Raw genomic sequence first — 26627 nt, 5'->3', positions numbered from 1 at the left:
AGTCACAGTGAACAATTTGCTGTTTGTTTTTTTTTTTTAAGATTTTATTTATTTATTTGACAGAGAGAGAACACAAGTAGGCAGAGAAGCAGGCAGAGAAAGAGGGGGAAGCAGGCTCCCTGCTGAGCAGAGAGCCCTATGCAGGGCTGGATCCCAGGACCCTGAGATCATGACCTGAGCCAAAGGCAGAGGCTTAACCCATTGAGCCACCCAGGTGCCTCAATAAATTGTTCTTTTAAACAGTGCTTGATTCTAGCTATATAAGCTTTCCCAGATTGTTTAGTTATGCCACATTTCATGCATGAGTGGTTAAATCCATGGAGCAAAAGATTCACTATGTTATATGATTTAATTTCAACACAAAGTCGTTTTTTTTTTTTTCTTTTTTGCCCGTTATCACCTGGTCTCCACCTCAAGATGACTCCAATTGTTCTCTTTTGAATTCATTAGAATTCAATAGACCTCATTTTGTTTTGTTTTATTACTTTTAAGTGGATCTAAACCTACCCATATATTCATAAAATACATACGTATTGCCACGTATCAGGTGAGCAAATTATTATTATTATTATTATTTTTTAATTTACTTGAGTGAGAGAGACAGAGTGACAGAGAGCTGGAGCAGGGAGCCCTGATGCGGGGCTTGACCCCAAGACCCTGGGGATCATGACCTGAGCTGAAGGCTCAACTGACTGAGCCACCCAGGCGCCCGAAGCAAATGTTTTTCTAGTCCAAGTTGTTTTTTCCCAGTCTTGGGCAATTTTTTTTTGAAACTGACTAACCCTATTCAGTAAGTTGCACTTACATTCACACAGCTCTACCTATAATCTTTCGTTGTTAGAGTACTTCTGATTGGCCCAGGACATATTTTAATACTGCCTTGACTTAAATTGCTAGCAGTAGCTTGCCAAAGAGGTGCTTTAATAAAAGAAATGAACTTCTTCTTCTTCTTTTTTTTTTTTTTAAGATTTTATTTATTTGACAGACAAAGATCACAAGTAGGCAGAGAGGCAGGCAGAGAGAGGAAGGGAAGCAGGCTCCCTGCTGAGTAGAGCACCTGATGATGCTTGATGGATGCTCGATGCAGGGCTCGATGCAGGGCTTGATCCCAGGACCCTGAGATCATGACCTGAGCCAAAGGCAGATGTTTTAACCCACTGAGCCACCCAGGTGCCCCAGGAAATGAACTTCTTTTAATATGTTGACTGACTTACCAAGGTATCAGTGCTATTAGCTTACCTTCCCTAAAAAGTCTTGTAATTTTACACAGAAGACTGGAAGAACAGAATAACAGCTGACAATGCCATTCTAGCAATGAAAACACTGTGATACACGTTTTCGGAAAAAAAGTCGTTTGTGAACAGTAACTCTTAAGAAATTATAGTTCTCCATAGGTAACTGTCTATCTCTGGTTTTATTTTTTTATTTCTTTTAAAGATTCTATTTATTTACTTGACAGAGAGAGAGAGAGATCACAAGCAGGCAGAGAGGTAGGCAGAAACGAGAGGGAAGCAGACTCCCCACGGAGCAGAGAGCCCGGTGCGGGGCTCGATCCCAGGACCCTGAGATCATGACCCGAGACGAAGGCAGAGGCCTCAACCCACTGAGCCACACTGGCACCCCTATCTCTGGTTTTAATTCATAAATTGGGAGCTTTTCATTTCACCAGTAGATGATGGATTATTTTCTTCTAGATGTATTATTATGCTATTGCATTATAGAAACCTTTCTATTTTTCTCCTGTCCATTCACACTAACAAAAAAATGTATTTTCTCCTTTCCCCCATCAGCTCAGCTTTTTAATACCATGTTTATTTCACATCTCTCTCTTCTCTTTTTTTTAAACAGGCAATCCCATTAAATTAAAAAGAAAAAACTTAACAGGAAGCTATTATTCACTAAGAGATTTGCTTGGACAGCAAACAGGGCAAACAGGTGGCAAACTCTTCTGGTGAATCAGGCAGATAGAGCTTTTTAGAAAGGATCTTCTTGAGAGATTGGTTAGCAAAGGGGAGTACTAGCTGGAGGTAGAAACCAGCAGCCTTACTGCCCTAACAGATTATACTTGGATAAGTTACTTTGTACTGATTGATTGATTGATTTTATTTTATTTATCTATTTATTTATTTTTGATTGATTTTATTTTTAAGTAGTCTCTACACCCAACATGGGGCTCAAACTCACAACCCCAACAGCAAGAGTCATATGTTCTTCTGACTCAGCCAGCCAGGCACCCCTGGATTAGCCCCTTTGGAAATATGTCTCGAAGTTTAATCTTCTTGGTAATTCCATTCCATCTTAACTCCTTTGGATTTTACTTCCGTAACAGCATTTTCGTAAAAGACTTGGATTTTGTCTTGTCATTTTTGTCATTAATAGGGTTAATTAACAATGTGATGGAGTTCTTTCAATTATTAAGGCTTAGTTTTTATTTTACATTACTTTCATTTTCATAATGTTTTCTTGTCTTCTCCTATCTGCTTCTTTTCCTGACGTCTGAATTCCTTGGGGGGGGTGTGTGTGTATGTGTTTGTGTTTTGCCATACTTCCTCTTTTCTCTTCTGCTTTTCCAGAACATTTTGCCTGTAGAAAAGAATAAGGACTGTGTACTTTGAGAACAGTCTTTATAGATTTAACTGATATGAAAGGGAAATTCCATTGCATCACATCTCCTATCCCCTCCATTTCCTTTTTTAAATTTAGATTTTACTGAACCCAGTTTCTAAAGAGATAATACTGGGCACTGATGATTTTTTTCCTAGGAGACTGCTCAGCTAAGAAGTCTCTTCAATAAGCTACTTGGAAGAAAGAGACCGTTTTACATATTTCTCGCGCATTCCCTACAGAACGATCAGTGTTTCTCAAAGCGTTGAGGTTCACTTGGGTGCTGTTAAGAATACATATTCATAGGCCCACCCCAGACTTAGAGTCAGAATCTCAGGAACCTGCAGTTTTATTTTTCATGAGTTGAACTTCCTCCTGTGTCTTAACCTGAATTTTTGGTCACTGCCTGGATTTGTTTATTTGAATATATATACGTATATGTATATATAGTCACACACACATGTATTTTTAAAGATCTTATTTATTTATTAGAAAGAAAGAGAGGGAGAGAGAGCACTAGTTGGGGGCCACGGAGAAGGGAACAGCAGGCTCCCCCTGAGCAGGGAACCCAGTGCAGGGCTCCATCCCTGGGACCCTGGGATCATGACCTGAGCGGAAGCAGATGCTCCACCCACTGAGTCACCGAGGTGCCCCCTTGAATATATTTTCATCCACTTACTGAAACTAAAACATCCACTGGCCTTCTCCAATTCTGTCATCATGCTGTCATCCCTGGACTCATCTTTACAGTCATTCTTCTTTGTAGTCCATCATTTAACAAACAGTTTTATTTAAGTAATCTCTATACCCAACATGGGGCTGGAACTCATGACCCCGAAAACAAGAGCCACACTCTGTTCCGGCTAAGCTAGCCAGGCTCCCCTGTATTCCATCATTTTTTACTTAATCGACTTAATGGCCTTTGTGCCAAGTACTGGGGAAAAGAGTAATGAACAAGACAGATCATGGATCATGCCCTCAGGGATGGTAAAGATTCTTCTACAGAGAGTAACTTAATCCTATAGATTCTTTTGTGTTTTTCTCAGAATACTCCCTTTCTTTGTCAGCACACTAATCTAGAATCTCCTCACCTGTTTGGACTGCCATCATTTTTTCCTAATTAGTTTCTTTGCTCCTAATCTCCCACCTCTTCTGAAAGATTAATCTGGTGAAAACTTAATCTTCAAAACAACACTTTGAATATATTTTACCCCCTTGCAATGCTTTCATTGTTTCCAATTGCCTGTAGGTTATTTCCCGAAGTGGATTCAAGGCTTTCACAGTCTGGTCCCCAGATGAATTTTTGCTGAATAAGCTTTCCCCCCTATAAAACAGGTATCTGAATTTGATGTAAACATTCCTCCAATGTCACACATGGCTGGCCCTTAGCAAGTGCTCTTGTTCCTGCTCCTATGGTGTTTCTCTGCTTTACTCATTAAGCACCTAGTATGTGTTCTTTGGTAGTGTTACTTATGTTTGTATTCATTTTTCTAGTTCTTCAGTTATTCCTTGAGCTTCTTGAGTGTAGGAACAATGTTTTATAAACTTCTTTATCTCTTCCTTGCCCAGTGTAGGTCTACGTATACTAAGTACTTGATAAATATTCATCAGATTCTTTACACTTACTTATTAATGCATTCCTTCATCAAGAAATTATTGAATCCCCAGTGAGAACGAATATGGTCCTGTCTTTGATAGAGCTTACAATTTAGTTGGAAAAATGGACCATAAGCAAATAATTAAACTAAAAATGAGACCAATTGCTTTACTCGTTAGTCAAGAAATATTTAATAAACACCTATCACAGGTATATTATATGTTGGGAATACAAAGCTGAAGCTAATAAGCTAGCAGAGGAGAATCACACATAAACCAGGAAAATAACAATGTTATAAGTGAAAAACAACAACAACAACAACAACAACAAACCCCTAGGAGCACCAAGTGGAGTATAAATATCTCTGCTGAGGTGTCCTTAAGGCTTCATATTTCAGATGGGTCTTGAAAGTGGTTAAATAAGGGTTTAGGTAATGCAATGTTCACACAAGGAGGGTGATTCTTGGAGATCTGATAAGCTCATTCCTATATCATATTCTGAGCAGAAACGTGAGCTGGTAATAGTAAGGTAAGCGGTAAAGTCAAAGTTGAGGATGACAGCCTTTTGATGGAACACTGCTCAGAGGAAAGGCTAGGTCTTTTTGCTGGGCCTTCATCTAGGCCCTTCCCTGGTTCTGTCCCGTCAGCGTGGATAAAGGTTCCTAGGGAAAGGTCTTCAATACACAGGACAGAATTAAATCTGGGATCATTTTCTCTAGGAACCACAGGATGACAGAGCTGGAAAGGACACCGAAAATCACCCTGTTGTTTCTAATTTATATCCCCCGGAATCTTGATGATCCTTAAAATGGGAAATGAAAATCTGTATTCAATTTTTGATATTCCAAAAAACTACCAGAAATTGCACATTTTTAAGCGGTATTAACTGCCAGGTTTCCTTGTTTTGTGCTAGAAATGTATCAGATCCACATTACATCGAGGTTCTGACTGAGCTGTGTTCAGATTAAATATAATTTGTTTTCCCATTATTGTTATGCTTAATTTGGTAAATAATTTTTCAAGATACAAGACAGCATGGTCGAACCAATCAAATTGGTAACATTTGCTACAATGTTCGGAATCTACAAAGCACCGTTCACCGACTTCATTTTAATTTAGTCCACACAATACTCTGGAATGGTTTAACAGCAGAACCCAGACTTTTTGACTCTCAGTCCAGTGCTCTTTTCAACAGCTCTGAGCTCCTGGGTTTTTTCCTCCCGTCCCGGTCCATAGAGCCTTCAAACCGCAGCTCGGAAGCACCTGCCAGTAGGTCACACCACCAGCCTCTCGGGCGATAGAGACGGCGACAGCGACCGCGACCGCTCCCTCTCCACGTTCAGGAATGCAGCTCGCCCCCACGCAGGCGTGGCGCGGCGACTCCGCGCCCGCGACGCTCCGAGCGTGGAGCGGAGACCCCGGGCAGCCGCGGGGGTCGAAGCCCAGAGCGCGTGCGCAGTCCTCTCGCCGGCACTCCGCTCTTTCCCCCAGCTCCCAAACCATTGAGCCACCCTGTCATTCATTCCCCTCTCTGTAGCCTTTTCACCCGTAGCACAACCTGCCCCGCCCCGCCCCGTACGTCACGAGCGACAACAGCTGTGGACGAGCGCGGCCGGCGTTACTAGGCCGCCACCGGGGGCGCGCAGTGCGCGTCCGGGCGGCCCGCGAAGTTGTCTCCGCCGCCGCTCCCGCCCCTTCCGCTGCTCGCGTGCGCGCACGGCCGACCCTCCGCGCGCCCCGGTTGGCTGCGGCGGGGCCCGCGGCGGTGGCGGCCTCGGCAGCGGTAGTGGTTTCCCCTCTGCTTTCTTAGTTTCCTCCGCCCCCTCCCGTCGGACGCTGCTGTGGGCTCGCCTTAAAAAAATCAACTTTATTGTTCCTCAGCCCCACCTCCCGGCGCGGAGCGCGGCCTCAGGATGCACTGAGGCTGAGGGGAGGGAGGCGGCGGCGCGTCGCGGTCGCGGTCCCTCTCCGAGCGCCCGGCCGGAGGTGGGGGAGTCACGATGTCTGGGAGCCGCCAGGCCGGGTCGGGCTCCGCCGGGACCAGCCCTGGCTCCTCGGCGGCCTCCTCGGTGACTTCCGCCTCCTCGTCCTTGTCCTCTTCCCCGTCGCCCCCTTCCGCGGCGGTGGCGGCGGCGGCGTCCGGTGGAGCGGCCCAGGCCGCGGGTTCGGGCGGCCTCGGGGGCCCGGCGCGGCCTGTGCTGGTGGCGGCCGCCGTGTCCGGCAGCGGCGGCGGGGCGGTGTCCGCGGGCCTGTCTCGGCTCAGCTGCGCGGCCAGGCCCAGCGCCGGCGTGGGAGGGAGCAGCTCCAGCCTCGGCAGCGGCAGCAGGAAGAGACCTCTGCTCGCCCCCCTGTGCAACGGGCTCATCAATTCCTACGAGGACAAAAGCAACGACTTTGTGTGGTGAGTTTGAAGAGCATCGCCCTCCCCTTAGCTGAATGAGGAGTTTGCCGTGTTTGGGCTGGTGGGGTCCGGTGAGAGGGTGGTCTGGTTGGTGAGGTGGCGGTGTCTGCAGACCTTCAGGCTGGTGGTTGATGGGGTGAGAATGGGGGAATGTTGGAGTCCCGAGGCAAGGGTGGTGGGGGTTACCAAAGAGGTCCGTGCTGGTGGCGAGGAAGGGAGGGGAGTTGAGGGAGTAATTAAGAGGGGGCTAGAAAGAAGATCAGATAAGTGGTTGTGCATAAAAGGAGAAAATTAGCTCTTGAATTTTCTGGCTGGTGAATTAGGCACCCTATCGGTCCGGATTGCTTGTTGAAGTGAATTAAACTTGTAAAAGGATACAAGGAGAGGATTAAGCTTCCTGGGATACTGAGGGATGGAGTTGGTCATAATTTGCTTGTTGAAAATATGGGTAGACGGTGCTCTAGACGTGGGAATGGATACTTTAAGGAGAAGTAGTATTTCATGTCTGTATACCCTCGCGCGCGCGCGTGTGCTTTTGTGTGTGTGTGTGTGTGTGTGTGTGTGTGTGTGTAACTATCCTCCCACTTCAAAGGGTAGGCCACTTTTAAATCTGCTGTTGAGGCTACTGTAGCCATAAAGTCTGTTTACAAAAAATTCCGCTTGTCCTTGAATGCCTTGAAAGAGGGAACCACATTTATTAAACATTATCCATGTCTCAGATGTAAGTGACATTTGTGTAACAGTCTATAGTGCACTGGAACTTCTGATTGAGAAACGCCCAGATATTAGACATTTTGTCATCCTAGTTGACATCTTCAGTGATACACAGTAGTATTCAGTTCTGGTATTTGGCGTAGATGGGTTATCCATATTAAGGGAAAGATGGAGTTGATTGTTTTGCTGAAAGTGTTTTGGGATTAAAATTTTTTTTTTTTTGTTTCCAGAACCCAATCCAAATGGTAGGATTATGAGAAAGAAATTGCTTTTAGCTAACTGAGAACTGGTAGGGTTTTTTGCTTTTCCTTTAGAGGAAATGGTTGATAGGATATTAGTAGGAAGTTGGCCTGCACTGTCATTATAGGGGAAGTTGATTTTCTTCAGTGTTGAAGATGATGTGAGTTGGCATCATTAAGATAGGGCTAGAAGCTGGCACTATAGGAGTTTCTAGTTCTTGGAGTAAAAATATCTTCATTCGTATTTTTGCTTTGGTCTTAAATTATTCTGGACTCAATTAATTAATTTTTCATAGAAACTTGGCTATAATTGTGTTTGTTATTTATAAATAATTTAACCAGCTTATGGGTGGGTCTAAGAGTTGTTGGTGCTCATACCCACTACGGTACCATATGATGAAGTAGAAGCCGATGAAACAAAATGAGAGTTTTTAGAATTTGTCTTTTTAGCCACCATTTGCGTTTTAATTTTTATTTATTTATTTATTTTAAAAAAAGATTTTATTTATTTGACAGAGAGAGAGAAATCACAAGTAGGCAGAGAGGCTGGTAGAGTGGGAGAGGGAAAGCAGGCTCCCTGCTGTGCAGAGAGCCTGATGCTGGGGGGGCTCAATCCCAGGACCCTGGGAAAATGACCTGAGCAGAAGACAGAGGCTTAACCCTCTGAGCCACCCAGGCGCCCTGCATTTTAATTTTTAATAGGCTAAAAGAAAACAAATATGCCAGCATTCATACAGGTGTACTGAAATAGTGTAGAAGATGTGAGAAATAAGGGAATCAATCATTCATTCAACGGATACTTATTTGGCACACACTGTCTGCCAGGAACCATATGAGTTGCATTACTATTGGCCATTTTGTAGGAAATTAGAAAGCCATAGAGTCATATAAGCTGCTGAAACTGATTATTTTTCCCCTCCGAGGAGGGGGTGGTGGTGGTGGTAAGATTATTAAAATTTTTGTCTGTCACCTAATTTTTAACAATTTCAGAAGAGATCCGGTGCGTTCAGGGTGGTATGGCCGTAGACTAATTTTTAACAATTGCAGTGTACTGTCCCAATTCCTAACCTGGAAATGCCCCTTGAAAGTCTTCGGTTAAAAATTGTGAATGTTTCGGGGCGCCTGGGTGGCTCAGTGGGTTGAAGCCTCTGCCTTTGGCTCAGGTCATGATCCCAGGGTTCTGGGATTGAGCCGCGCGTTGGGTTCTCTGCTCAACAGGAAGCTTGCTTCCTCATCTCTCTCTGCCTGCCTCTCTGCCTACTTGTGATCTGTCAAATAAATAAATAAAATCTTAAAAAAAAATTGTGAATGTTTCACTTTCTAAAAATCTCATTAGTCCATAATTTCTTTTTCTGGTGAGGTTGAATATTCAGAAGAAATCATTAATGGGAATCTGTTTTCCCAATTTTCAAGCTAGATTTGCTTTGGCCAAGCTTTTGGGGTTGAAGATAGGGATTAGTCAAGGCCCAAGGAATCCTTTTCATTTCTTTCTTTCTTTCTTTTTTTTTTTTTAAGATTTTATTTATTTGACAGAGAGAGAGAGACAGTGAGAGAGGGCATATAAGCAGAGGGAGAAGCAGGCTTCCTGAGGAGCAAGGAGCCTAATGTGCAGCTCAGTCCCAGGACCCTGGGATCATGACCTGAGCTGAAGGCAGACGCTTGATGACTGAGCCACCCAGGCTCCCCAATCTTTTTCATTTCTAATTGGCTCTGGGTGGTTGGTCTTGTTTCGTATGCTTCAGGGTCAGACAGTGAACAGATTACTTTATGCTTTTACACCTAAGTGAAGGTAAAGTTTGAATAATGGTGATAATTCCTTATTCATCACATTTTAAAGATTTTATCCTTAAGAACAATTCCAGGAAGTTATTTATAACTTCTAGTTTTGATGTAATACATTCCCATTGAGGCACAAAGAAGTAACTTTGTTTCAGATTGGACAGATGTGGGGGAAAATGAGAATTCAGATCTCCCAGTTCTCAACTTAGTGCTTTATTTGTATGAAATTAGAAAATTTATAAGCACATGTATTTAGCCTAGTGGTCCTTTCTTTTGTTTTGTTTTTTTTTTTGTTTGTTTGTTTTAGGATTTTATTTATTCATTTGACAGAGAGCAGAAGCAGGGGAGGGGCAGAGGGAGAGGGAGAAGCAGGCTCCTTGCTGAGCAGAGAGCCCCCATGGGAGTCCTGGTATCATAACCTGAGCCAAGGGCAGATGCTTAACTAACTGAGCAACCCAGGTGCCCCAAAAGATTTTATTTTTAGGTAATCTCTGCACCCAATGCGAGGCTTGATTTTTACAACCCCGAGATCGTGAGTCGAGTGCTCCACGGACTGAGCCAGCCAGGCCCTCCTAGCCTAGTGGCTTGTAAATGTGGTAGGTTGGAGGGAAACAACTGTTTAATAATCTCATGAGAGAAATGTTTTTATCCCTAACCCCTCCATTCTCGTGCCTGTTTGCTTGCCCACATCAAGAGGAGGGACCAGAATTGGAGGGTGGAATGACAGTGTAGTTTGGAAAAGCTATCCAGGTGGTAGTGACACATCCTTTTACCCTTTTTTGAAAACAGTTGACTTAAAGTCAAATGCCTGATTTTCAGTAACACACATTGGCCTCTCTTGATTTATGTCATATTTGAAAGTAAGTTTATATTTAATTGCTGAATTGATGAACATTTCGGGGATTTATGGTTTTCACTTAACTATTCATTTCATACAAAATATTAATCAAGTTGCAGATAATTCTTTTTTATATATATATATAGATTTAAAGATTTTATTTATTTATTTGACAAACAGAGATCATCAGTAGACAGAGAGGCAGGCAGAGAGAGAGGAAGGGAAGCAGGCTCCTCTCTGAGCAGAGAGCCTGATGCAGGGAGACCCTGGACCATGGAGCAGAGACCCTGGGACCATGACCCAAGCTGAAGGCAAAGGCTTTAACCCACTGAGCCACCCAGGCGCCCCAAGTTGCAGATAATTCTAATGGTGTTTTATAGTTGGAAATTCTGTAGTACAGGGGAGAGTAGTATTTAGTTTGAGGTTGAATAAATCTTTGAAATTCAAAGTCAGTTTTTGTTAGATTTTTCTAATTTTTCTTATGTGTTCATTTAACTAAACTATGAGTCTAAAATGACATCTTTCTTCTAGCACATTACTACTGCCTCTGCATTAGCTTTTCCAGCTACCTGAAATTACTTTTTCTGTCCCTGCAAGTCTCAGTTATTCTGAGGTGGAAGTAAGTATTTTCAAGTAGATAGGCTCTAATGGGAAGATTAATTCTGATCACCTACCTGATACAGAATAGGTAGGATCTACATTAGATAGATCTGCTGTTTCATAAATATGTGACTGCTTCTCTTGTGTCATCCTATTAATAATAGACTGTCCTGAAGAAGCTTAGGATTTAATGTGAAGAGAGACTTAGTCATGTAATTATGGTATCATATCCTGGTGTTGTTGCTTCTCTTAGTACCATGGCAAGTGTCACTTTTCTGAATTCACATGTCTCGCAATCCTCAGCATAACATTCTAGGAAGCCATTACCTATTAACCACATTTAGCACTAAAGATGAAACCTGTTGATCATTGTTGCTACTGTGTTTTTCAAATTACCAAAAAGTGAGATAAGATAGGAGATGTCACATAACTTGTCATGATAAAGATAACTTTGTTTGAACTTTTGGTTTTTACATACTTACATACGGTGTATATCTTATGGGGTATCATGGTGAAAAAATTTTGAAAGTTACTGAATTATGATATATAATTTTCCTTGTGACAGAAAAGTAAGTGGAAAATTTAGATGGCCTTTTGAAACCACAGTGAGCTTATAAATAGGACTAACTCTAACTTAAAGAGCCTTTAAAGTGTAATATTCAACTACTAAAATAAACTTTAGAATTCATTATGTTATTATTGTAGTAACATCAGGCGAGAACTTCCTTGAATCTGCAAAACTGAAACCTGATGAATCTTTTGCTTTATAATGCGTGCGTCATTTGGATAACAATGATGGCAAAAGATACTCTGTGGGAAATGATATAAAATCATAGCAGTTCATTATGGTCTTTCTGGCTATCAGATGATGGATTATCAGCATCCTTGTCAGCAGGTTTAGGTGAATCAAGTGGTAGAGCGAATGAAAGAGAAGATTATGAAGCAGGATATGAAAGACTATCGACTTGAATTCTGGTCTGTAAATTGAGAGGAAGGTACTATGCAGCAGTAGTTCATTACTAAAGAATGTATTGATTAGTAGCTTCCCTTTCCTTTTATTTATTTTATTTTATTTTATTTTATTTTTTTAAATATTTTTTATTTATTTATCTGACAGACAGAGGTCACAAGTAGGCAGAGAGGCAGGCAGAGAGAGAGAGGAGGAAGCAGGCTCCCTGTGGAGCGGAGAACCCGATGCGGGACTCGATCCCAGGACCCCGGGATCATGACCCGAGCCGAAGGCCGCGGCTTAACCCACTGAGCCACCCAGGTGTCCCTTCCCTTTCCTTTTAGAAACCTTTTCTGGTAATAAGCCAACATTACTTATTTGGTCATATTCTAAAAATTGCTATTTTTTAATTTAAAAACTTTTAAAAAAATATTTTTTTAAGTAATCTCTACATCCAACGTGGGGCTCGAATCCCAACCTCAAGATCAAGAGTCATTGCTCTACTGACTGTGCCAGCCAGCAGATGCCCCTAAAAAAAAATTGTTACTGATTAAAGTAACTAAAGCCTTAAACCTTGTTGCTCATTTTTTCTCCTTGCATATGTATATTGTTACTGGTGTTTTCTTTTGTTTTAAATAATTATTTTAGCCTGCAACCCTTTTCTCAAAGCTTCTGTAGCTTGGGAGGAAGGCTTTAACAGTGCAATTAGTCTTTTCTTTCCTGTTAAGGTTTGTATTGTACAAATAAAATGCTTCTTAAATTCTTGTTTTTATACGTGGTGTCTCTTCATCTTTGTTCTTCACTTTGTCCTCTTTTTTTTTTTTAAAGATTTTATTTATTTGACAGAGATCACAAGTAGGCAGAGAGGCAGGCAGAGAGAGAGAGGAAGGGAAGCAGGCTCCCTGCTGAGCAGAGAGCCCAACGCGGGGCTCGATCCCAGGACCCTGAGATCATGACCTGAGCCGAAGGCAGAGGCTTTAACCCACTGAGCCACCCAGGCGCCCCCACTTTGTCCTCTTTATTCATGTATGTAGTGGCAGGTTCTAGGTGTATAGGTTCCTACCATCTCAATTGACGTTTCATTGAGAGTAACATGTTTTCTCCGTATCTTCATATATAACTTAATTACTCTTTCATTTTTCATAATTAAGTTTCATGAACTGATTTTGTCTCTATTTCTACATAGAGAGGAAGGTGGGTTGTAATAGGTGGTCTGATTTCTTGTTCATTGTAATTCTGGTATTAACTTACAGAAGTCCATCCTCCTCTCTTCCTAGTCTGTGTGGTTTGGTGTGGGAGCTCTTCTCCAAATTCAGAGTTGGAACACATGATACCAGGACCAAGTCATGTATTAGAATTCTCTGGCCTCAGTATTAGTTCAAGGATGGGCATTTTGGCTTTAATAGAGGTAATGAGACAAAGTGGGTTAAGTGAAAATTACAGATAACTATTTTTGAGACTCTTTTAGATACTTGAAACTCAATAAATGCCATGTTCACTCCAAAGTCAATGTGCTGTACTAACCTATTGGCTTGGTATACATACTTCTAATAAAATACATGCTCTACTATAAGATGTTATTATTTGCCAGGCACTATTCTGATGGTTTAACATTAGCTCTTTAATCTTCATGATAATTGTTTGATTCAGATACTTTTATCATTTCCATTTTATAGGTGAGGAAATGAAGGTAGAGAGGAAGATTTTATTTATTTGAGAGAGAGCAACAGTGGGGGTTGGGGTGAGCAGGAAGCCTGACTTGGGGCTCAATCCCAGGACCCCAAGATCATTACCTGAGCCAAAGGCAGGTGCTTAACTGACTGAGCCACCCAGGTGCCCCAGAAGTCATTGTTTTTAATTGCATAGCTCAATTCAGTGAGTTTTGAAAAATGAATACATTTGTGTAACCAGCATCCTAATTAAGATCTAGAACATTTTCCCCATCACTCTAGAAAGTTCACTTGTGCCAACACTTTATACCCTGCTATCCCCACTTTGGCACCAGGCAACCAGTGATTTTTCTAGTGCTATAATTTTGCTTTTCCTAGGATTTAAAAAAAAAAAAGATTTTATTTATTTATTAGAGAGAGAACACAGGCGGATGTGGATGAGTGGGGGGTGGGTGGGTGCGGGGGAGGGGCATAGGGATAGGGAGAAATAGACTCCCTGCTGAGCAGGGAGCCTGATGTGGGGCTCAATCCTAGGACCCCAGGATTATGACCTGAGTCAAAGCACTTAACCTACTGAGCACTTAACCTACTTAACCTACTGAGTTAATCTACTGAGTTAAGGCACTTAACCTATTGAGCCACCCGGGCATACCTTTCCTGGGATTTTTTATTAAGGGAGTCATTCAGTAGGTAATCTTTTGTGTCTGTTTTTATTTGGCATAATGTTTTTCAGATTTGATACTGAATATACCACGAATTTTTCTCTTTTAATTGATGAGTAGTATTCCATTACATGGATATAACATGAGTTTTTTTGAGTTTTTTTGTTTCTAGTTTGTGGCAATGTGAAGAAAGTTGTAAACATTTACATTCAGGTATTCATGTGAACATACCTTCATATCTCTTGGGTAAATATTTAGGCGTGTATTGGCTGGGTTGTATGGCCAAGTATATGTTTAACTTTATAAGACATTACAAAACTGTTATTAAAAGTGGCTATATCATTATCATTTTGCATTTCATTTTTTAAATAAGGAATTTCTTTTTTTTTTAAAGATTTTATTTATTTGAAAGAGTGAGAGCAAGAGAGGGGGATAGAGAGAGAGAGAAAGAGAGCAAGCATGAGCAGGGGGAGGGGCAGAGGGAGACTCCCCACTGAGCAGGGAGTCCAATGCAGGACTCCTAGGATGGTGACCTGAGCAGACGGCAGATGCTTAACCAACTGAGCCACTCAGGCGCCCTATCATTTTGCATTTCTATCAGGAATGTAGAAGAGTTCCAGTTCCATATTCTTGCCAACATTTGGTGTTTCAATTTTTTTCAAAGTCTCAAATTTTATTCTACTGGGTGTGTAGTAGTTTTTCACTATAATTTGGATTGCCTTAATGACTGATGACATTGAACATATTTCCATGTGCTTATTTTCTCATGTGCATCTCTTTTATAAAGTGTTCTAATCTTTTGCTCATTTTTCTCTTGTCTTGAATTGTGAGGGTTCTTTATACATGCCGGATACAAGTCTTTTGTCAGTCCTATATATTGTGATGTTTTCTCTCAGTCTGTTGCTTACCTTTTTGTTTTTTAACAGTGTCTTTTGAAATGTAAGTGTTTTAAGTTTGAAGTCTAGTCTATCATTTGTTCCTTTTATGGTTTACGACTTTTCTGTTCTCCCCAAGAATTTGTTGCCTAGCGTGAAGTCAAAAGATTTTCTTACATATTTCTTATTTATTATATAATATATAATATATACTATAGATTTCATATATTCTTATATTTATTATATTTATATTTCTTATATATTTCTTATATATATTATATATTTCTTATAATATATATTTCTTATATGTTTCTTATATATATTTATATGAATTTCTTGTATATTCTTATGTATTTATTATAGATTTCTTATATATTTCTTTGGTTTTCTCATGGATAGATAAATGATCATTTCATGTTAGTTTTTATATACCATGTGTGGTAAGGGTTGAAGATTTTTCCTTTCCTCCATAGATGACCACTGATTGTGGCACCCATTTGTTGAAAAGGCCATCTTTGCTCATGGAATTTTCTTGAAACTTTTCTTAAAAATTAATTAGCCATATGTGTATAAGGTTTTTTCTGGAGTCTTTTTCTCTTGATCTGTATGTTTATCCTTATGCAAATACCACAGTGTCCTGATTACTGTATCATTTTAGTAAATCTTGATACCAGATAGTTTAACTTTGTTCCTCTATTTCAAAGTCATTTTGGTTATTTAGGTCCTTTGCATTTCCTCATGAATTTTAGAATTAACTTACCAATTTTTTCAAAACAGCATGCTAGGATTTTAATTTGAGTTACTTTGACTCTATGACTCAATTTGGGAAGATAGAGTATCTTAATGATACTGAATCTTTGAACCATGACAGTAGTATTTTTCTTCTATTATTTAGGTCTTTAATTTCTCTTAGTAGTGTTTTATAATTTTGTAGTTTTTCAGTGTTTGGAACTTGCACGTATTTTGTTAAACTTAATCAAGTATTTCATGTTTTTGATGATGTAAATATTGTCTTAATTTCAATTTCTAATTGTTGATAATATGTAGAAATAAAACTTACTTTTGTATCTTGACCTTGTATCCTGTGATTGTTGAATTTACTTGTTCTAATGGTTTTTTGGTAGATCCTATGGAGTTTTCTGAGAATACAATCATGTCATCTGCAAATCAAGACAGTTTTACTTTTATTCCAATTTCCAGTTTTACTTCCTTTTTTATGCCCCATTCACTAATTTTTTAAAGGGATTGTTTTATATTTTCATGAGTAATACTGGTGTATGGTTTTCTTATAAAAATATATGTATGTGTGTGTACATATATATACTTATATATATGTATGTGTATATATCTATATATATGTGTGTGTGTGTGTGTATGTATATATATATATGGTTTGGCTTTGGTATCAGGTGTATTAGTGCTAGGTTTGCCATACTGTAATGAGCAGACTGGGTAGCTTAAATAACAGAAATTTGTTTTCTTATAGTTTTAGAGGTTAGTAATCCAAGGTCAAGGTATCGTCAGGTTTGTGTTCCTCTCTCCTTGGCTTACAGATGACCACTTTCTTGATGTGTCTTCAAATGGTCACATTGTGATCTTTGTGTTTTCTATATTCTAATTTCTTCTTATAAGGACACAAGTCATTGGACTAGGGCCCAATATGTGATTTCATTTTACCTTAATTACCTCTAAGGCCCAGTTCCCAAATATAGTCACAATTGGAGGTACTGGAGGGCTAGGATTTCAACATATGAATTTGGGGGAAGACACAGTTCAGCCCGTCACACAAGGTAATGCTGGTAATCCCCTTTCTAAAGGGGGAATGATAAATGTTCTCTCTTTAATTTTCTGAATGAGTTTGTATGGAATTAATATGTTTCTTCCTTAAGTGTTTGGTAGAATTCACCAGTGAAGCCAAAGTTTTTGTGGGAGGGTTTTATTTACTACTTTAGTTTCTTTAATAGATAAAGGGCTGTTCCTGTTCTTTATTTCTTGAGTAAGGTTTGGTAGTTTGTCTGCTAAGGGATTTGTCCAGTTCACACAAGTTATTGAACTTACAACATAAAGTTCATAGTATTTTTTTATACTCTTAATGCTTATGGGATTGGAAAGGATGCTGCTTCTTTCATTCCTGATAGTGGTAATTTGTGTTTTCTCTTTTTTTCTTGAACAGTTTAGAGGGTTATCCGTTTTACTAATCCTTTCAAATTATTTGTTTTGATATTTTGGCTTTCTATATAGTTTGTCCATTTTCTATTTCACTAATTTTCAGGTTCATTTTTATTATTTCTTTGCTTCTATTTTGAATTTCATCTTTTTTTTCGTTTCTGAATATGGAAGCTTAGATAATTGATTTGGCCTTCTTTTCTAATCCTCACATTAGCGGGGTCTTTTAATTTTCATTCAGTTCAAATACTTTGTCATTTCCATTGTGATTTCTTGTTTGAACTGTGGGTTATTTAGAAATATGTTGTTTAATTTCTCAGAATTTTCTGGATATTGTGTTATTGATTTTTTAATATACTTCAGCTTTGTTCAGGGAATATGATTTGTATGAAGTCAGTCCTTTTTTTCAGAAGAGAGACAGAGAGAGTATAAGCAGGGGGAGAGGCAGAGGGAGAGGGAGAAACAGACTTCCCCTTGAGCTGGGAGCCCAGCGTGGGGCTCAGTTGATCCCAGGACCTGGAGATGGTCACCTGAGCCGAAGGCAATGGGTTAACCATCTCAGCCACCTGGTTGCTCCTGAATTCAGTCCTTATAAATTTTTTTTTTCAGTCCTTATAAATTTATTGAGACTTGTTTAATGGTCTACCATAAGCTTTATCTTTGTTAATGTTCTATATGCACTTGAAAAAAAATAGTATTTTGCTCTGTGTTGTTTGGAATATTCTATAAATGTCAAATAGTCAGGATGGTATTACATTCTATGTGCTCTATTAATTTTCTATATACCTGTTTTACTAATTCCTGAAAGAAGCATGTTAAAATCTTTAGCCATTCCAACCATAATTGTGGATTTGGCTGTGTCTTCATTAATTTTGTCAGCTTTTACTTTGTGTATTTTGAAGTTTTGTTAGTAGGGCACACACATTTAGAGGTGGTGAATTGATTTATCATTTTAAATGTCTCTCTTTATTCCTGGTAATATTTTTGTGAAATCTAATTAGTCTGATGTTAACATAGCCTTTCAACCTTTCTTTTTGTGTTTACTTGGTTTTTTTTTTTTTTTTTTTTTTGGTCCTTCACTTTTTTATATCTGTTTTAATTAAAGTAGGTTTCTTGGGGTGCCTGAGTGGCTCAGTTGTTGAGCATCTGTTTTTGGCTTGGATCATGATCCTGATGTCCTGGGATTGAGCCTTGCATTGGGCTCCCTGCTCTGTGAGGAGTCTGCTTTTCCTTCTTTCACTCCACCTGCTTGTTTTTCCTCTCTTGCTATGTCTCTCTGTCAAATAAATAAAATCTCAAAAAAAAAAAAAAGTAAGTTTCTTATAGATAGCATATGTTGAATCTTCCTTTTTAATTTAATAAAATAAATTTAATTTAATAAGATGGTTTGCCTGTTAAATGGATTGGTTAGGCTATGTGTGTGTGTGTTGTGTGTGTGTATATATTTTTATTTATTTATTTATTTATTTATTTTTAAAGATTTATTTATTTATTTATTTGACAGAGAGAGATCACAAGTAAGCAGAGAGGCAGGCAAAGAGAGAGAGGGAGGGAAGCAGGCTTCCTGCTGAGCAGAGAGCCCGATATGGGACTCGATCCCAGGACCCTGAGATCATGACCCGAGCCGAAGGCAGCAGCTTTACCCACTGAGCCACCCAGGCGCCCCGTGTGTGTATATATTTTTAAAGATTTATTTATTGGGGTGCCTGGGTGGCTCTGTCAGTTAAGCACCTGATGACTGCTCAGGTGATCCTGAGGTCCTGGGATTGAATTCTGCATTGGGCTCCCTGCTCAGGGGGGAGCTTACTCTCTCTGCCCCTCCACTGTCCCTCCCTTTGCACCTCCGTCTGCCCCTCACCCTACTTGCCCTGTCTCTCTCAAATAAAAAAAAAAATAAAATAAAGATTTATTTGAGAGAGAGAGAGTGAAATTAAGAGTTGGATGCTTAACTGACTGAGCCATCCAGGTATCCCTAAACTGTTTATATTTTAACATTGTTATGACGTTTTTGGTTTTATGTGTATGTCTTGCTTGCTCTTTGTTTTCTATTTTTCTTTTCCATTTGGTTTTTATCTCTTTTTTATCTTTCCTTCTTTTGGATTAATTGGATATTTTTAAGATTTCTATTTTATTTCCACTGTTGACTTACTAGTGATAGTTGTGTGGGGTGAGAGTGTGTGTGTGTTTGGCCAGGGAGTTCTTTAGAGTTCACAATACTCATTTTTAACTTTTCATGCTCTGCCTTCAAATAATGTTACATCATTTCATATACAATGTAAGAATTTTGCAATAGTCTGCTTTCTTTCTGTAGGATCTATTATGTTACGCCCTTGTGGCTGGAAATATAAATTCTTTATTCCTTATATTAAAAAACTAGGGTAGATTTCATACCTCATAAAATTCACCACTTTATGGTGAATTTTAAAATTCACCATTCAAACCAATTCAGTGTTTTTTAGTACATTGCCAGTATTGTGCAACCATCACCACTGTCTATTCCAGAACATGTTCATCACTCCAAGAGGAAACCCTATTCTCATTAAATAGTCACTGCCCTTTTCTTCCTTGGCAACCCCTAATTTGCTTTCTGTCTCTATAGATTTGCCTATTTTGGACATTTCATGTAAATGGAATCGTACAATATGGGGTCTTTTTTGTCTGGCTTATTTCACTTAGTGTAATGTTTTTAAGGTTAATCTGTGTTATAGTGTGTATCACTTTCTATGGCTGAATAATACTCCATGTTTCTTTTATTCACTCATCAGGTGATGGACATTTGGGTTGTTTCCATTTTTTATTTATTATGAATAATGTTCTTATAAACATTTGTGTAGAAGTTTTTGTTTGAATATAATGTTCTCCAGGCTCTGTAGTATTTACCTAGGAGTGTAATTGGCTAAACTCATATGGTAATTCTCTATTTAGCCTTTTGACTGCCAAACTGTTTTCCCCAGAGGCTGCACTATTTTATATTCCTGCCAGCTGTGTGCAAGGATTTAAATTTCTCTGCATCCTCACCAACATTTTTTTTCTTAAGATTTTATTTATTGAACAGAGAGAGAGGCAGTGTGAGAGGGAATACAAACAAGAGAAGTGTGAGATGGAGAAGCAGGCTTCCCACTGAGCAGGGAGCCTGATATGGGGCTCCATCCTGGGATCCTGGGATCATGACCTGAGCCAAAGGCAGACACTTAACGGCTGAGCCACCCAGGCGCCTTTTTTTTTTTTTTTTTTTAAATTACTGTCAGTGTAGTGCATGTACAATATCTCATTGTGGCTTTGATTTATTTTCCCGTATTGACTAGTGATGTTGAACATCTTTTTATGGACTTATTGGCTATTACTACTTTTTAAAGGTGGTGTTTTGATTCTCAGTAATAAACTTGGGTCAATTAATAGTATACTTCTTTGTAGCCAAAGTAGAGTTCAGACCAAAGACATGGTCCAGAGGTCCAGATTTTCACATTTTGGTTGAATGTGTTTTCTGTAGAGGTATGTGTTATTTATATTAAAGTGTTGGGTTTTTAGTTCAAGAACAGAAGGCAAATTGGGATTATACTTTATATTCAGTACTGTATTTGTAAAATAAAAGTTAACCACTAAAACAATTTTTTTAACTTTTTTTTTTTTTTAAGGATTTTATTTATTTGACCGCACAAGCAGGGGGAGCAGCAGGCTGAGGGAGAGGGAGAAGGAGGCTTCCTGCTGAGCAGGGAGCCAATGTGGCCTTCATACCAGGACTCAGATCATGACCTGAGCTGAAGGCAGTCATTTAATTAGCCACATGCCCCTAAAACAATTCTTTTTTAAAGATTTTATTTATTTATTTGAGAGAGAGATGGATCACTAACAGGGGAAGAGGGAGAGGGATAAGCAGATTCCTTGCTAAGTGTGGAGCCCAAGGACAAGGATGTAGGGCTCCATCTCAGGACCCTGAGATCATGACCTGAATTGAAATCAGACTCTTAACCAACTAAACCATCCAGGCATCCCTTTAACCACTAATATACTTTTTTAAGAAAGTTACTTTAAAAATTCCATATAGGGATACAAAGGACCCATCTTCCATGCAGTTTAGAGATTGCTTTTACAAACCCTGGATAATGGGACAAGGGTGTCATCTAATGACACATATGATCTATGGAACCTCCCTATACCTCCTTCCTTATAATAGAAATTTCTGTTTCTGTGACCTCTCGTGTAGGGATCTGTGTTTTTCTTTTGTGTGACCTTGATGTCTTCTCATTGATTGACCTGTGATGGGTGCTTTTCTGAAGTGTGACTAAAATTTAGTAATTATATCATCTTGGAATTGGTTTGAAGAGATAGTTTTGGACCAATCATATTTTCTGTCTTAGGAATTTGAAATAAATAAACACCTGAATTGGGCTATTTTAATTAACGTCCTTGTAGTATTCGTATTGGAAAGACTGTATATTGTAAGTTGATATCCTTGAGAAGCAGAAAAAAAGAAGTCAAGTCACATTAATGGTAGAACACGAGCAAGACCTATATTCCATACTGCTGTGCTGAAGTCTGTAGATCCATCTTGAATCCAACCCTCTAGATCCTTTGAGGCCTAGTCCTGGTGTTTGCCATGAGATAATTCTCTTAATTGCTGCACCTTTCTTAAATGTACAAAAACTGAATTAAAATTCTCCAATTTCAAGCCTTCGATGATAGTTAGAATTGATGTTCTGTTTAAAGAGGAACCCTGGAATGTGTGAATAGAACTAGATCCAGGTCAAGATTGAGAGTGTATTGGGTAATTTTCATGCTGGAGGAATAAGTAGTGACATTTCTTGGCCATATTTGGTTTCCTGATCTAAGCTACCTCTTTTTTGTTTTTTTTTCCTACCATAAACACCAGAGATTGTTTCCCCTGCGTATCTTTTCATGACTATTACTTGTATTAATCATGGTGTCCTTTCTTTGCTGGCCCATTATAGTCTCTTATCCTTTCAAAATTTCTGTTCCTGAAGCTAGTACATAGTTATTTTGAGTCTCCCTTGTCCCCTTTTTAAAGATTTTATTTGACAGGGAGAGACATAGCTAGAGAGGGAACGCAAGCTGGGGGGGGGGGTGGCGTGGGAGAGGGAGAAGCAGGCTTCCCACTGAGCAGGAAGCCCCGATGCGGGGCTCAGTCCCAGGACCCTGGGATCATGACCTGAGTTGAAGACAGACACTTAACGACTGAGCCACCCAGGTACCCCTATTTTTTTTTTTTAAGATAAGTTTTCATATATTTATTTATTCACTTAAGTAATCTCTATGTGCAACGTGGGTCTTGAACTCATGACCTTGAGATTGAGAGTTGAGTGCTCTTCTGACTGAGCTAACCAGGAGCCCCTTACCTCCTTTAAAAAAAAATTCCATTATTAAATTACAAATTACAACGAAATTACAATGAAATTACAAAGTCTACAAAGTTTGCCTTCTATTCCTTTTCTTCCTTACTTTATCTGACTTTATTTATGGAATATGTGACTTAAGACAATGTTAAACACAGGTCTTAATGGAGATAGTTTAGGGAGAAACCATTATACAAAATACCAGATAAATTTACTCTCTACTTTTGAAAAATGACTGAAGTTTATTTTTAGGGCATTTTATCATATCAAATGAAAGTAGGAAGGAGGGGCGCCTGGGTGGCTCAGTGGGTTAAGCCTCTGCCTTTGGCTCGGGTCATGGTCTCAGGGTCCTGGGATTGGGCCCCTGCATCTAGCTCTCTGCTTGGCAGGGGGCCTTCTTCTCCTGCCCGTCCACCCCCCTCACCACTGCCTGCCTCTCTGCCTACTTGTGATCTATCTCTCTCTGTCAAATAAATAAATAAATAAATAAAATCTTAAAAAAAAAAGAAAGTAAGAAGGAGTGTGATGATGGGGCAGAGGCTGGAACTGAACTGCTGCCTGTGAAGATTGTTATCAGTGTTGGTGTAAAAGGATTTGAGGTTTATTTTTTCCTTTTCACCCATTTCCTTGTCTTTCAAGGAAATTCTTTGGGGCCGTTTGAAAATGGAGGATGGCTTGGGGTTGCTTGCATGGCAACTGGTGTAAGGGGAAGGAGGAAGCTAGAGAAATTTCAAGTTTTGGACATTTTAAGATATTGTAAATTATAAGATTACTGAGAAGAATCTAGTAATTGCTAGGGTTTGACATTTGGTGCCAAAGTATCAAAGTGGTTCTTTTGTCTTGTTTATGTTATTTTATTTTTTTAAAGATTTTATTTATTTATTTATATATTTAAGAAAGAGAGAGACAGGGAGAGAGAGAGAAAGCATGTGTGCATGAGCAGGGCACAGGGAGAGGGACAAGCGGACTCCCTGCTGAGCAGGGAGCCCAACGAGAGATCCCTTGACTCCAGTACCCCGGAATCATGACGTGGGCCGAAGGCAGACACTTAACCTACTGAGCCACCCAGGTATCCCTCTTTGGTCTTGTTTAGATAAGATATAACTACTCTTTATTTTTCTGAATGACTTTGGATTGTACCTTGCTCTGATGATCTTGATAATGTTTTATTTTTAGTACTTAACCTTTGAAAGATTTGAATGCTTGGTTAGTTATAACCAGAACTACCATGAGGCAGTTGAAACAGTTTGTTGCAGTGTAATGGAATTAGTGTCTGTACAAGATATACATGGATTGAACAAGGTACTTATTATTTTATTGAAGTGTTTTGAGATTATACTTTGTACTATTCAATAAGTTTGGAAGCTGTTTTTGAAGTAGACAATGTATACAAATGTTAGGGAGATTACAAATACAGCACTGATTAAAAATGTAACCTCTGAGACTCAAACTGATTGTGATATGGCCCTTGCTTAACTGAGATGTGTCCTTTATTAATTCAAAATAGTGGTATTTAAAAAATAATTTTCTGTATCTGTTTTGTCATGTTGGTTTCTGAATGCAGTTAAATGACATAGATAGACCTTTTGGCAAGCTTAGGTTTGTGCAGTATAATATTTGCCTTAAGTTTTTGATGGTGGGTATGGAAATATCTTCACAAGAACTCTTAGATGCTTTGTCTTCTCTTTTTTTTTCTTTTTGTGTTTTAATTTAGATAATGTCTGTTGACCTATCTTCACATTCACAACTACTTTCCTTAACTTGTGTTTCATGTATTGATGAGCCCATGGAAGCAATGCTTTGTTTTTGATGTGTTTTTTAAAATTTCTAGGAATTACATTTTACTTTCTCTTATAAGTTCATGTCTTTTGCTATATTTTCAGGTACCGTATTTTTCAGCTCTTACAGTTTTATTATATGTGCTGCTGAAGCGAGCACGAGCTCTTAAGAGTTTTAAATGGTTCTTTCTATGTCTTCTATTTTTCTCATTATACTTTCATGGCCCCGTAAATCATTGAGCATATTTGTAATATATGTTTTGAAATCTTTTCTGCTAATTTTAGTGTTTATCTTTTTGTTCCTGTTGACTGGGTTTCCTCCCATTTATGGGTCACATTTTCCTGCAATTTCACATGGCTAGTAATTTTTTTAATTGGGTAGTGGACATTATAAACTTGCATTTACTGAATGCTGGATTTTGTTTTCTTCCTTTACAGAGTATTGGGCTTCGTTCTAGCAGGAAGTGAAGTACCTTGCAGATCAGTTTGATCCTTTTGAGTATTATATTTTTTAACTAAGTTAAGTTTTTTGTAATTAAACCTTTTATTTTGAGAAAATTTTAAGTTCAGTGCAGTTATAAAGTTTTTTTTTTTTTTTTTTTTTTTGAGAGTGGCTGATGAGGAGCGATTTTTCTAGATCTAGTTTAGCTCCACTACTAATGACTCTTCTGGTTTTCTGTTGAATGCCCTGCATTTTATACCTTCCTGGTCATTTTTAACTGATCTTGTAGAGTTTTTGCCCTGGACACATATGACTAGTATTCAGCAACAGACTTGAGAGCCCTGTGTGGATTTCTAGAATTCTTTCCCTCAAAGATCTCAGTACTGTGCTGTTTAGTGTCCAGTGCCTGAAAGCAAGTTTTCATTTATCCCTCCACCCTCTCTAGTTTTCCAAGTGTATATAGCAATAGGGTGAGTCTGGTTGCAGTTGAATTTTTACAAGTGAAGAGTGAGCTGATTGTGTTTTACATTATCCTTTGTCCCATCTCAGGCTCCTCTCTTGCTTTGTTTTACTTTGTCTTAGTTCTTTGATTCTAAATTGAGCTTTTTTTTCTTCTTTTATACTTTGACATACCTGAAAATTAAATGTTTTATAGAAGATGGGATTTTTAAAAAATTCCTGTTTGCTAGGTGGCAGTTGGATGTAGCTTCGTGTAGTCACTTCATGTAGGTGTGTAAACACAGAAAAAGCCTGCCTCAAAACTTGAGCATAGATTTCAGCAGACTGGAAGAAAGTCTCTGAGACAATTGTGAATTATCGTTTTCTTCCCTGTGAACTAACTATTTGTATGTGGGAGTGAAGGGTGGAGGAGGTTGTGGGATGAGGTATATTAGACATGTTCAGCAACATTCCTAAAGCTGGAGTCAGATGTAGGTTAGCTGGCTACATGTAAACCTGGTTTAAGATCCCAGTACCAATAGCATTTAGCTCTGTCATGGATTCTCTTTCTCTCTCTCTCTCTCTTTTTTTTTCTAAAGATTTTATTTATTTATTTGACGGAGAGAGAGAGAGAGATCACAAGTATGGAGAGGCAGGCAGAGAGAGAGGGGGGGAAGCAGGCTCCCTGCTGAACAGAGAGCCCGATGTGGGGCTTGATTCCAGGACCCTGAGATCATGACCTGAGCCAAAGACAGAGAGGCTTAACCCATTGAGCCACCCAGGCGCCCCTGTCATGGATTCTCTTAATAAATGTTACCTCACCAAAGTAATAGAGAATGTTGTGTGGAAAAATCTAGGTATTAGTGACTTAGTCAGAAATCATTCAGAAAAGGCTTCAAAGAATGAGAATTTTGTAGGACAATTTTAAATCTATGCAGGTGCATTTTTAAAAACAGCAGTGATTATGGTAAGAGTTGTTTAGGTCTAAAAGAGTATTTTAGGGGAACCTGGGTGGCTCAGTGGTAAAGCCTCTGCCTTCAGCTCAGGTCATGATCCCAAGGTCCTGGGATCGAGTCCCGCATTGGGCTCTCTGCTCAGCAGGGAGCCTGCTTCCCTTCCTCTCTCTCTGCCTGCCTCTCTGCCTACTTGTGATCTCTGTCTGTCAAATAAATAAATAAAATCTTTAAAAAAAAAGTATTTTAGAGAAGCATAAACAAACATACAAGACTAAACATACCATGCAATTTTTGTTGGTACCTGTTGGTGTTTACACATAGGAGTTGAAAGCTAATGTATACATAGAAGCCTGCCCTCGGATGCTTACACATTCCGGAATAGACAAAACTATGGAGGCACAAAAAGATCAGTGGTTGTGGGTAAGGAGGGAGAGATGAGTAGGCAGAGCAAAGAGGATTTTTAGGGCAGTGAAAAATAATCTTTAGATTATAATGATGAATATATGTCACTGTACTTTTGTTCAAACCCACAGAATGTACAACATGAAGAGTGAACCTTAAGGTAAATT

The 26627-nt window shown here is 39.2% G+C and overlaps 1 protein-coding gene across 2 annotated transcripts in view; it reads left to right on the top strand.

Annotated features, from left to right (window-relative positions):
• Nucleotides 1-5949: 5949 nt before the first annotated feature.
• COP1 (COP1 E3 ubiquitin ligase) overlaps nt 5950-26627 on the top strand; it is a 267982-nt gene continuing 247304 nt past the window's right edge. The window contains exon 1 of one of the 2 annotated variants that reach the window (XM_080823959.1): nt 5950-6601. In XM_080823959.1, the coding sequence (XP_080680085.1) occupies nt 6201-6601 (401 nt within the window). In that variant the 5' untranslated portion in view covers nt 5950-6200. The remainder of the gene's footprint in view (nt 6602-26627) is intronic. The other variant, XM_080823960.1, reaches the window with a different exon arrangement.

Source organism: Martes martes, assembly GCF_963455335.1.
Source record: "Martes martes genome assembly, chromosome: 15".
In the NCBI taxonomy this organism is placed as follows: domain Eukaryota; kingdom Metazoa; phylum Chordata; class Mammalia; order Carnivora; family Mustelidae; genus Martes; species Martes martes.
Note: the sequence above shows the minus strand (reverse complement) of the source record. Positions and strands in the feature narration are given on the sequence as shown.